Source organism: Limulus polyphemus, unplaced genomic scaffold (assembly GCF_000517525.1).
Source record: "Limulus polyphemus unplaced genomic scaffold, Limulus_polyphemus-2.1.2 Scaffold6521, whole genome shotgun sequence".
Taxonomy (NCBI): domain Eukaryota; kingdom Metazoa; phylum Arthropoda; class Merostomata; order Xiphosura; family Limulidae; genus Limulus; species Limulus polyphemus.
In genome coordinates, this window is record NW_013672131.1 from 25,072 (window position 1) to 38,980 (window position 13,909).

General features: G+C 34.4%; 1 protein-coding gene across 1 annotated transcript in view; it reads right to left on the minus strand.

Moving 5' to 3' along the window:
• LOC106473814 (phosphoinositide 3-kinase regulatory subunit 4-like) overlaps positions 1–13,909 on the minus strand; it is a gene marked incomplete at its 3' end in the record, with an annotated part of 41,169 nt that overhangs the window by 20,658 nt on the left and 6,602 nt on the right. The window contains exon 3 of the mRNA XM_022402204.1: positions 6,695–6,821. Coding sequence (XP_022257912.1) covers positions 6,695–6,821 — 127 coding nt within the window. The remainder of the gene's footprint in view (positions 1–6,694; positions 6,822–13,909) is intronic.

Below are 13,909 nucleotides of genomic sequence, written 5' to 3' on the forward strand. Positions count from 1 at the left end.
CTTATCGACTTCTTGAGAAGAATTCTAAGAAGAAAGTAAAATCTACAGACATCGGTCTTGTTTAACAAAATCTGCCTACAAGAAAATCTGTCACCAAAGTATACCAATAATTATTTATAGACATGTATTTCAATTTATATTATTTCACTTGCTTTTGCTATTTATTATGTTTTAAATAAAATCTGAACACAAGTTTGTGTTAAGTGTATTCTCTAATGTGCATTAGTAAATTGTAAAGCAAAATGCTAATAAATCATGACACTTGTAGTTCTTATAACATAAGTACAGGCGTAAAGCTACAAGCAAAAACTTGTAAAAATACATTTCAATTACTACTTTCAGAAATACGTCTATGAAATCAAACTTCATTGTTAGATCTAGTGATAGAATACAAAACTGTTAGTTTGTTGTGTGATATGTTTTATTGTATTTTAAAAAAGTTATGAAACAGTTTAAAACTTGTGTGGAAACTTTACAAATTCTGTACCTTCTACAAATAAATTTTTTCATGTGATATTTGTACAAATTTTCAGCTTTGAAAATTTAAAAATATCTGAATGATACTTTTGAAGAAACAATTAAAAATGCTTACCTTTGTTCTACATCTAAATTACTGATTTTTGTATTCCTACATTCATTTAAAATTGTCAACTAAGTTTTCCTTTTACATTGTATGTTTTTATCTTTGTTTTGGTTTGCAAAGAAAAACAAAAACACACAGTTTCGCTCTGTTCACCACTGCTGGCACACAATAAAAACAACTTGCTATACTATGAACAGAAGCAGAGGTGTGTTCTGTTAGTGAATCATGGTATTGTTCAAGAATATGTTTCATCTCTTGTTGACATAAGAGTGGCCCTCAGTCACATAGATAGTGTGTGTGTGTGTGTGTCTGAGAAGAGAGAACCTTGTAAGTAATGTAATGCTTTACTTTGTTTACTAGAAATTGGTATATGCCCAGGATTTTGCAAACTTTTAGAAATTAACCAGACTTAAAGATTCAAAGAGTTATTGCATGCATTCTTAGAAACTTTGCTTCTTTGTTTGAGATAGATTTATCAAATATGTAGATTGTGTGTATAACAACTTAAACTCAAGATAATTTTAGAGGTAATGGTGAGAGAGCATTAATAAAGCCCTCCCTCCCCAGTTAACTACAAGCACTTACCCAAGTGTTTAAACTTGAATTTGTTTTGTATAATAAAGACTGATTGTTTACACTCTATAGCCAGTCTCTTACTTTTGGTTAAAATTCAGTCATAGGCAGATAAAATACAGCAATGCTCCATAATGCAGTATCTGACAAATCCTCCTGCTTCTACACTTCCTGCAGGCTACCCAGAGTGAAGTCAAGGCAATCTGAGAATACAACAGAGTAAGTAGGAAGGAGAAATGTGATGTCATGACCATGGATACTATTATTCTGAAGGTCTGTTTTTATAGCAATGTCTTATTGTCCATACTCCACAGACTTTTGTATCTTTGAGTTAGAACATTGCTAGGGAATAACATTCCCCAAGTGAAAACTTATAGTGAGGAGGAAGAGACAGCTGCTGGAGATGAGTGGTTGCCGGGGAGAACCATCAGGTATAGGACAAGTCTTCTAATGGACATTAGAATTTTACCAATGCTGTGAATGTTCCTAACAAATATCTCACTGCAACTTCTGTCCAGGAAAAGAGGACCACCACTCTCTGGAACACCCAAAGTGACTGAGGTGCTTCTCTTCCTGAGGTTTGACTTTGAAACATGGAATACATAATCGACTGAAGATTTTCATGGTGGTCAAAACTAATTGAGTATAGCCACCCCAGCTCTAATCAGTGCCACCACTTGATCAGGAGAGATGGAGAATGTGCCATTACTGGATGACATTTGCCAACAGGCAGACAAAACAGCAAAGTATCTTCGGTGATCTGTGGGATAGTTTTAAGCTTCTCCGAGCAGGAAGGGCTACTAAAATAGCAGTCAAGGGTCATGAAGAAGCCTGAAATTGCACCAAGCAATTTGAAGTGGTACCACAGGTATAATGTCATCCTAGTTCACAGACTCTTGCACTGGCCCACTCTACCAAATCTGCAGCAGTAATGATGGCTCCATCTGGCATAGGTCACTAGTTCCAAGGCTGGGAAGCTTACACCAAGATCATAGTCACCTGTGAGAGAGACAAAGCATATCTCAACACTGACTTTTAATGGAATGACAAATGACAACCTCAGTCATTTCACCAGATATTTAAGGCAGGTAACTGTAGCAGGTGATGTAATGCTTGATTCCTAGTTTAGATGGTTCAGTCCTCGACACCATTGAAAATCCGTCACTACCAAGCAACACTAACAAGAGCTGGGTGATCAACTCCATTAACCCTTCCACTATTCAGTTGGGGTGGAAAACCCCTTACTCCATGCACACAAATATAAAGAACATTTACCGTGTGAAATCATAGCACAATATCCAAAGTCAAAAATAAACACCAAAAATTCATATAATGATCTTTATGTAGGCCCAGTACTGTGCTGAGAGAGAAGGGAGTGGGGTCAATTGAGTCCAATACAACCCTTACTGATTGTGAGATAAGACAGGAGGGCGAGCAAGATTCCTTTTTTATCTCACTTCCTGACAAACCACTGGTCATTAATAACATGTCTATATTTAATGAATATTACACTTAGCAAACTAATATAACTCACTAAAACTATTGTATAAATGCCTAATATTTAAACTGTATATATTTTTTTCATTCTATGTATAAGTGCTGGAGTGACATCTAATGGTCACTGGTACAATCAAATACCAGTTGGAATTTCAATTGGTGGTGGGGAAAACCTAAAACACCACATGATGTGTGGAGCTGTTAACTAGAGAAACATCATATGATGTACAGAGCAATGAAAGGGTTAATTGATTGCCTATAAGCACCAATTATATTGATTAATGCCATACAAGATAACTAATTAATCAAAATAAGGATTACATTAATCAATTTCACAAAAATAATCTAGTGTTTTCAATTAGTCCAATTATCCAGTAATTAAAATAATGGTTAAGTTTATTAATGTTCCAAAAATAATCAAATACGGTTCTGTCATTACAGCCTTTCTGTACTTTATTGATGTATTTTTTTTTACTGCATTAATGCTGGTTGTATATTCTTCAATTTTGTCAGCACAGCCTATTTGTACTTCTTCAATCTTATTGTTGTAATCTCTCTGTACATCTTCAATAACTTCATTGATACTTTCTTCAATCAGATTTATTTTTGTTTTTAATTCTTTAAGTATTATGTCTTTTTCTTGTAAATCCTATTTTAAATTCAAACACTTTACATCTTGATTATTTTTCAAATTTTCTTTAAAGTTCAAATGCAAAAATCAGTTTATTAGTTGATTGTTTCACAAGTCATGACACTATTCGATTACAATGAACAAACTTGAAGTAATCAAAAATAAGAAAAAAATCATAATGACACTATTTTGATTACTGGATAGTTATATAATCAAAAACTGGAAGAATCAGAAACACTGGTTTTTATTCTCACCTGTTAGGTTAAATCTGCTTCTGAATATAGTATAAACATTACTGGAGTAGTCCAGGAGTTGCAGTAACAGATGGTACAACAGTAGTGGTAATAGGTGTAGAGCAGTTAGGTTCTCCTATTCTGGTTTGTGATAGTTGGTATTCTAGGTTGGAATTCTAAGACAGATTCAGAAAGAGGTGTAGCTTTGCATTTACAAGTTTGTTTTCCAAATGTTTTATTCTGCCATTAACGCATTTTTGCGTATTTTTTCCCTACAGGTTTTTGTCTGCAGTACATGGCAATATGTCATTTCAAATTACTCTTGAAACATCTATTGTCTTGTGGATTCCTTCCAGTTTGTTTAATTAGTCACTTAACTAATCCTTTTATTCTTCAAGAGTATCATCAGAGGGAGTTAATGCTTCAATACTACCCAATCTGATGATCCCATAACATTTAAATGGTGCTTTAAATGTTTTTCTGCAATTTAATAAATTCAACTTGTAGCACCAACTGCAGAGCTTTCTGTAAATATATAAACCTACTTTGTTTCAGCCTAATTCATATATCCTCATCTTATATGTGCCAACAAATGCATCACTTCATGAAGAGCATCCAGATAAGAAAACTGGGTAAACCTTTTCAAATTTTCTGCAAGTTCAGCTACAGTCTATCTTTCATAGCCTGTTTCTCTGGATACTTCCTTGTGGTGTGTCACTTTGAACCTGTTGGTAGTTGTTATGTACATGAGAAAGAGTGAACTGTTACTGATGTGAGAAACCTGATCATTACATCAGACTGTGGGGAATAAACAGCTGTTCATACCTCAAGGAGGCAATAGCCTAAGGATGAGTATTCAAGCCAAATCAGATCAAAGGGGAAAAAAGGGTTAATCATACGTCAAGTAACAGGAATTAGGTAGACTTAACTGGCAAAGTTCAGTTGAGAATATTTCCTCTGAACCAGATGAGAAGTTCATTATTTAAAGAAACCAGTCCACGAGTTCCCAGATTTATTGATGAGAAGTCTTGTTGTATGTTTATTGTTCTAACACACCTTGGGTAGAATGAAGTTCCCTGACATTTCCCAGATGAACCAGATGAGAAGTTCATTATTTAAAGAAACCAGTCCATGAGTTCCCAGATTTATTGATGAGAAGTCTTGTTGTATGTTTATTGTTCTAACACACCTTGGGTAGAATGAAGTTCCCTGACATTTCCCAGATCTTTCCTTGACTACAGTGTGTCACTCCATGACCACATGATCTAAGCTTGTAAAGTTTCATTGAACTATTACCTATATTTATATGTGAAATTGTAAAACATTATTCCTGTATTATTTAATAAGGACAAGCTATATGTTAGAAGTCACAGTTTGCTTAAACATCATTTTTCAAGAGACTGAGGTATAGGAATGGTAGAAGATGGCAACTGTAGATCAGAGTTTTCCATTCATGGTCATTTTCCAATTAAGTTTTCATTTAATTTTGATTATTCATGAAAAACATATAGAAAACTTCAGTATCCCCCAATCCCACCCATCATGGAGCATTAGAAGGGAATTGCTACACTGTCAAACTTGGAAAGTACAGCTATGTCAGAGTTTTGTGGGAACTATACCATCACACCAACACCAAACATAATGTCCAAACACCCACTGAAGATGTCCAATACTGTCACTCAAATGACCCTGACTTCACAGGACCAACCAAATGATGCAGGGGTGGGGGTAAGGGTACACCTCAAGGTCATGTCTACAGAAATCCAAGGCCAAGGTCATTTGTTGCACCTGACACCAATTAGTCACCAGGATCTTCTCTCTCCTCCCCTTCAGAAGTTGCCATGTATTGCAAACACATGAGTGGATGTTTGAATCCTAGAGAAGGTAAACTGTATAGACAGAACCTTCCCTGGAAAGTCCCCTCACCACATATAAGAATCCACATCTAGGGGTAAAACATCTGATGTTTTATCTACGACAAACTTAGAATGTATATAAAAGCTTGCCAAATTTCATGAAGATACTCTTCGTAAATTTGTATGGAAAGGGTTAAAGGCTCCAATGTAAAAACTGGTTTATTTTGGGAGTATTTGCATTCATTCTATTTTACATTTAATATTTATTCCAGCAAAACAAATTACACATTATCTCTATATGTTTTGTTCCCAAAATAAATAAATGATATTAAGCATGGTGGTGGGAGAGGAGGGGCATCAATTGTATCTAGTTCATAACTAGAAGAGATATTGTTTGTTATACTTCTTTATTTACTATTCTATGTTTTAAGAAAAATAAGTTTAAGAATTATTTGTAAATAGTAATAATGTATATACATATATTATGTATACTAATTGAAATGTGACTGTAATTTACAAAATACTAGTCTACTAAACACAGCCAAGACAGGTCACTTTGTAAAGATTAAAGGTCAGTTTTATACTATTTGATACGGTAGCATTAGTGCACGTGAGCCGCATCACTGTGACTTCTGTATTGATAGCCAATGTATAATTTTATGAGATTTTAGCTATTTACACTAAACATTTGTGTTTTTTTATATAATTTGTAGTCATTTTAGAACAAAAAAACATAATTTATGTTTATTTCCTAATTTTTATAGTTGTTACAGGTCAGTCAGACCGAACCCATACATTTATTCAATAGTGAAAAATAACATATAAAATATAAAGCTTTTTCTTAAAAAATGTTTGATAATTATCTGGAAGTTATAAAGATTTTCCATGTGAAATTTTAAAATTTTCTGATGCATAAAATTATTTTTAATCTTAAAATTAAAATTACTTTGCACGTTTGATAGTCATGATTTTAAAATAAATACAGGCATGAGATAAACATTACATAAAAATCTTAGAACTGAATAAAAAAAAATCTGATATTTTGTGCATGAAAGGTTTGAATAAATGTTTTTGTAAAACATTTAGTTTATAGGATAAAAAAATATTATATCAGACAACACATTCTGAAACATTGATTTACAATACTTATTGTTATTGTTCCCTCAGTACAAAGCTACACAATGGGCACTCTGCACAGTCCACCATGAGGAACTGAACCTCGTAAACTTATAGTTTACCCACTAGGGAGTGAGGCATTCACAACAGTGGTATCATGTGATTCCAAAAATCTAAAATTATATTTTACACAAATTAGGCTTACCCTAATACATGGATCTTCAATTTTCTCAATCACCTTCCATGGACTGTACTCACCACTTCGATAAGTCAGTAACTGAGAGAAGTCAAAAGGGACATGACCTTCAGTGAAGAGCTCTGTTAAAGCACACCTGTAACCATAAAATGTCAAGTAAACATATTTTGCTGATTTCGATGATTGTATGTGAACAGATTTTATCTTCTAATACATATCAGTTATTTTATTCAAACATACACTGACTGTTACTTATGTTAGTATGTAAATAAAATCTGCAACGATGGATCTATACTATTATGGATAACACAAAAAACCACAAATGATGATTCATCAAGCCTAAATAAACCCAAAACACAAAAAATTTTCAAGTCACAAATACATTTTTGGTATTAAAATTCACTGACCCATTGAATACAATGATAACTGATCATTTTCTCCCACAGTGTTTCTAGTTACCAACATAACAGAATGCCAGAAAGGAGTGAATATGTGTATACTTGGTATAAGTCCCTTTCTTTACATATTGGTGATAATAACAATTGAACAAGAGTAAACGCCTTCTGTTGAAAGTGATTTTTTCATAATTGTTTGACACCAGGTGTGAGGGTCACACACATAGATCATTATAACAAAAATCAGGATGTATTAATGATCCTAATGGTACAGCAAGTACACTTATGGATACAAATAAATGTCTGAATGATTTAGTGGGTGCTTGTTGGTTCAGTACACTAGATTATATTTCTACAAGTTAAACTGGATGATATGAAAAGACTTTAAAATTGTTTTCAGCATTTGGGAAGAACTGTATGACTTATTCATTTTGTTATTCAGTCTTTTTAATGCAACTCCTAGTTTTGTAAGGATGATGGAGCTTACATTTTGATAATTTCAATGACAAGGATATGAATATATCCTCTGTGGTCATAGTTGAGAATCTGAGAATAATATTCCAACACATCAAGAACTCAGGCTTGAAAGTGAGACCAGCAAAGTGTACATTTATGAACACACAAATGCAGTTTCTAGGTTATTTAACAGACAGGGATGGTTTGTCTATTGATCTTGCAAAGCTCACAGTGGTCATGGAATATCACAAATCTGAGACCAAATTATAACTAATTAATTTTTCTGACCTTTGCATCATAATATTAAAAGTTTGTGACAGGCCACACGTAAATCTGGGATATATATGTCCCAAATTGTTCTACTAGTCTGCTGCAATTTGCATTTTACTTTGGATGTTACTGAATGTTTTGTCTCAATGCTATTTCTGAATATATTATTTCTCCTACACATATATTTTACTAGCATTATGATGTAATTTTAAATATATGAGGTATAATTTTACTTATTTGTTCATATTATCTGTAGTGTCTGTCAGAATGCAACGAAACTTGTAGAGTTAGAAGTATTAGTCAGTGCTTGTGAAATAGCTTACTAACAACAATCAATGTAATATGTTGGTTTTAAGTTTTACCATCTTTCCCACTGGAACTGGTGCTCTGCTTTTGCAGGCAGAAAATGGTGGAAAAACTCGCATGTATGTGAGATTGCTATACTCGTGACTGGTAAGCCTACTGACAAAAACCAGTGCACTCGGAGGCCTGAATATTATAACTACATATGCATAGAAACAAGGAAACTAGGTGTACTGAACATTCACTACACATGTTCAGATGGCTTTTTTATTTGAAAAAGTCAGGTCACAACCACTTTTAACCTTGTACTGCCAGCTCAACTGCTACTTTACCACAAGTTAAGTTTACTCAGTGTTTTCAACCATGATTTTACTATATAAATCCAACATTGGTGGAGGACCTTGATAACTTCCTATCATCACTTTAAGAGATGTTTTGTACATACTGTATATATACACACATGTGTGTGTGTAGCTTTGTCTTCTTGTTTAATATTTTGCTCAATTCGGTTGACTAAAGTCAAATTTCATTTTGTATCATTCTATTTGTATGTTCAATATGTGAATTTCTAAATGTATTATGATACTTGTAGCTCTCTTGGGGAAATTTCATAACAGTTTTGAAAAAAAACAGTGCTAATTTGACTTTATAATTTGAATACAAGTGTAGATTTATCTATTTTTAGCCAATCATTGTTTCTCAACCTTGATTGTCATGCTGTGATGTAACTGTCCGTATCTTAGCTTAGAAAAGTCATAGGCTAGTGACCTAAACATATATATTGAAATTTTTTTTATTGTTTTCAACTGTACAAGCCAATATTCATTTAAATTCAGTAAGAATCTGCATAGAGATTAAAACAAAGTGATAAATGCCTAACTTCTATGGATAAGTCAGAATACACCAGCCTAATGAGTTGATTAACCCAATCAGTTAGAGTGACAGGGGATAAACAGATGGATCCTAGGGAAGAAAAAGCCGGGAACATGAGCTCTGAAAGAAGGCAGTATGTGCCACGTAACACTGTAAGGAGCCAACTGGGCAGTATGTGCCATGTAACACTGTAAGGAGCCAACTGGGCAGTATGTGCCACGTAACACTGTAAGGAGCCAACTGGGCAGTATGTGCCACGTAACACTGTAAGGAGCCAACTGGGCAGTATGTGCCACGTAACACTGTAAGGAGCCAACTGGACAAAAGAAATCAATGTGGATCAGAATTGGTGTACAGGTGGGAGCTGGAAGGTAAGAAAATGGGTTTGAAAGCCTAACAGCCTTCATGGACAACATAGTTCTTAAGAAAGAAGGACTGGTCTGGATACAGAATGACATACGTGTAATGGTAGAGGATTCTGGTAATATTAATGGCATAAATATCTGATCAATGATGCCCACAACTGAAGAGAAGAAAATAGGTCTTGAGAGAGAGAGATGGAATACATCAACAAAGGTTCAGAGTGATAATGTGAAAGGGCATAAAGTACCACTATGAGATCCCAATCAAGCAAATCAAAAGAACATGGAGGATGCATGATCAGAAAAAAAGGAGAAAAGGAGGGCAATGACAGGGGAAGACAAAACCTCATGAAACTTGGAGAAATGGAAGGTGTTTTACAAGGCCACCCAATAGCTAGACACAGTAGAAGTGGACAAGCCTTTTTCAAACATCCAGGTGAAGAATTGGGAAAGATGAGATATGGAAGGGTGGGAAGGACAGAAACCACGTTGAAGAGACCAAAGACAGAAGGCAGATCATCGCCTTTGGTAAATGGACATGGAAGAATGCAGTATGGATGTGGAAAGGAAAGACACAACACAGGGAGTCAATCCCTGGGCTTAGGCAATGGACCTGACAGAAACCATGCATGAAGACAGAGGGTGGAGATGTCGAAATGAACAATGTCCAAGTGAAGTTCATAGAGTAGAGACTGAGAAAGAGGTAAGGTTTGATTTGGTTTGAATTGTTTTGAATTTCACACAAAGCTACACGAGGAGAGATTGTAAAAGTCAAGGTCAGGGCAGTGGCAACCATGGTTGCCTATATGGAGCCACCAGGAGGACTAGGAAGGTAAGCATAGATGTGATGACTCCTCCAATATTGACTGAATGCATCCACTCATAGCTAGTTGGTGTGGAACAGGAAACCAAAAGGAAGGAAGATTGGTGTTCCAGTGAGTGGCAGAAGCATCAATATGAGGTGTTCCCAGCTGAGAAAACACACACTGAAAGACCTGTGAGTCAATGGACCACTCCATAGGGAGAATCTTGTTGGATCAAGATAGATGATCCACAACCAGATTTAGGGTACCAGGAACATGGCAAGCTAAGACTACTGTGGGTGACTGTTGGCCCAGAAAACAAAATTCAAGTCTTAAAGCACAGAGCACAGTTTCTTGGTGATATAAATGGCCTCTGTGGAGTTGTCAAAGTGTATCATAACCATCCTCCCCACAAGAAAGGAAGAAAGTGGAACAATGGTCAACAAAATGCCATCAGTTCAAGAACGTTGATATGGAGAGAAGACTCCTCGACTGACAAGATACCAGAAATCTCCCAAATGTTGAGGTAAGCACCCCAACCCTCTAAAGAAGCATCCTTAAACAGATGTAAATCTGAATGACGTGGAAAAAGCCACCAAGCCTGGCTGGCCCTGATTGGGGAAGGAAAAGGGGTAATCCAAAAGAACAGAGTAGAAGTTTCACAGATCGAGAAGTGTCCACTGAAGGGAATGCAAATGAGCAACATCCATGGGAATGAAGAAAGCTCACATTCCTAAAAGAGAACCTCTTGAGATGTGAGAGAATGTAAGGCGAGGGCCTTGTAGACTGCTTCCTCCATATCCTGAAGATGAAGAGGAGAAGGCTGGGACTGACTGAGATTGGAATTACAGAAAACCAGTGGGGGTAGAATGGACTTTTCCTCCGTAGGAATCCCACCCATGCTTCTTTTTTTGTAGGACCAGATGAGTGTGGTCTCTGAACTGTGAATGGAAAGAAGCAAGCAGGAGCCAGTTGTACTTGCAACAATGATTGTGAAGATGTCAGGTAAAAGTTCTTACCACCAGAGAAAACACATAAGAAGCTGAGGTTAGTCCAAATGGTAGGACCCTAAACTGGAACACTCGACTTCTAGCTATAAACAACTATTGAGAATGTGGGTACTGAATGGAGTGAATGAGGAGAAAAATTTGACTCCAGTATCAAGAATGTAGGAAAAGGCACATATTTAACAATGATAAAAAAAATTATTCGACAGAACAATGAATTAGATGTTACTTACAGGAATGATATGTAAAGTACATATTATCTAAACATACCCAGTTAACAAAGTTCTCACTAACATCGAACTGACAAACCATCAAAACTTGCCTAGTCTACAAAGTACACAATAACATTGAACATGTAAGTTGACTAAAATCACCTAGAAAACAAAGTAATAATCCATATCTAACTTACAATAAATCTAAATTAACTTAGATCACAAAGGACACACAAATATCAAACTTACCAAAGTCTGAGCACTGATGACACAAAATACTTAATATGAACATACAGAAAACATTTAATAATGCATTGACCTGAGTAGCCAGCTGTACAAAAAGGGATGTGGAAGGTAAAGGTAGAGTGTGACAGACCAAAATAAAAGATGCCAGAAAAAGAGAGTCCGAGTTGTCTTCTCCTTGATTGCATTTTTTCTCAGTAACATTATCAGGTTAAAAAGCAGAAGAAATCACCAGCTAAATATACAAATTTAGCTCCATTTGAATTAAGGCCTGCACCTGCTCTTTAGATAAGTTCAAACCCGATTCCCGAGAAGTTGCACTAGTAATGTTGTCAACTGTAATGGGAACTACTATAATAAATATACTTAATCACAATTTCAAATGAAGTTCTTATACAATTTGATACTAAGGAACAGAGGCACAAGAAAAAATATAGATGAAACAATTTAACCCTATCGCCACAGTCATCATTTACTGCACGTCATAAGGTTTTAGTGATTTACATTCAAAATTTTATTAATCTACTTTTTGTTTATGTTATACCAATTAGTATAGCATACATTCTTAGTTAATAATCCATATTTTAATAATATACAAGTTTTAATTCCTTAATTTTATAAGGCAATATTTAAAAAAATCCCACTTTCTTTAAGCATCTCTTCTTCTCTATTAAATCCACCACCCCTCAAAAAAGTACAAAATTAAACGTAAATTAATTTGTATAAAATCATCAATGCTCAGACAAACAATAACTTATATAGCCTTCAATTTTGTTTGGTTACAGAGCCATCAAACAGCAAATCAGACCCCTTTTTCCACACCCACCTGTCACATCCTCTTGATAGTTCTCGCTTACGTTTAATTCAATATTATCTATAACCAATAGAAAGCCAAGGTTTTGATCTATCAAATGACATATTATATTATGTTGTTTTCTGAATGGAGAATTGTCATTTTCACTGTTATTACAAGCTTCATTCCAATGGGAAAGATAACGACTAGCTGGATGATTTTGTACTAGTTCTTGTCGCATAGTTAGAAAGCCAGAAAAATTGTGGTAAATAGGGGAAATTGTCTGCTGTTAGTATTATATTTTATTTGGTGCATTATTTAATTAAAGAAAAATTATTTAGTGCATTACTACCATTAGTATAAAAAAGTAGGGTTAAGTGTCATCGACATCAAAAAAAAAAAAAGGACTCGAGCAAGTACTCTATTTCTTATTTTTCATGTTTATTCTTTATTTATTATTTCAAAGTAACTAAAATGCAAAAATAGTAATCTCTTTAGGTTAGTTAATGTTAGATTAGGTAAAATATAATAAAAATGTTTCATAAGGCATGCATGTGAGCAGCTCATGGGTAATGTAATTCGATAGTGTAATGACAGCTCCACATTACCAAAGTGATTTACAACTTATATTTGCACAAATAGTAGATAAACACAGTTCAAAGGGCAATAAAATTTAAATATAAATAGATGTACACTGTTATGAGTTTAAGGTGATTTTGGATAAACGATGTTACAATTTGAAGTCATTCTAGAAAGAAAAAAAGGATAATTTAGATTTATTTAGATTTTTTTTTTTTTTGTTCTGCTTATATGGTTGTTCAAATTGACCAACCTTATATAGAGTTAAGGTAGAGAAAATAACAATACTATATTAAAAGTTAGTAGTATCAAATCTATAAAGACTTTAAATGAGTACAAAGAGGTCACATGTTTGGTCAAATTGACCAAGCCCATGTTGAGAGAGTTAAAAGAATGTTTCATAGAATTTAAGCTTTTAATATAAAAGATATATCAATGAGATGTTTACTATCTTTAAAGCACAGAGCCTTACTGAAAACTTTTTTCGGTATTTGAGTAATAAAAATCCAAACATAAAATTTAAGTGTTGCATGAGAACAAGAATCCAGTTTAATTTACTTGGGTAAATTTGTTTATGATTGATATAGCACCCTTGAAACAAATGTATACTCTAAGCCAACTTTTTAAAAACTGTATAAACGTTTTCTAGATATTTGTTCATAAGGCATTTAAAGTAAATCTAATTAAAACACATACTAGATATGCTAACAGATTTTGTAACCAGCTGTCCCATTTTTGTATACACGTAGAATAATTAAACTTTGAAAGGTGTTACTATGCTCAAAAAAAAGATTGAATGGAAGAGCTCAATGTGGAGATGAACAATGAAGGTTACTTTAAAGTTTCAGCTGTGTAACTGAAGCAACACACATTCACAAACAAAATGTTGGAATTTCCCATTTTTGGTAATTATAGGAGGGGGGGTCAA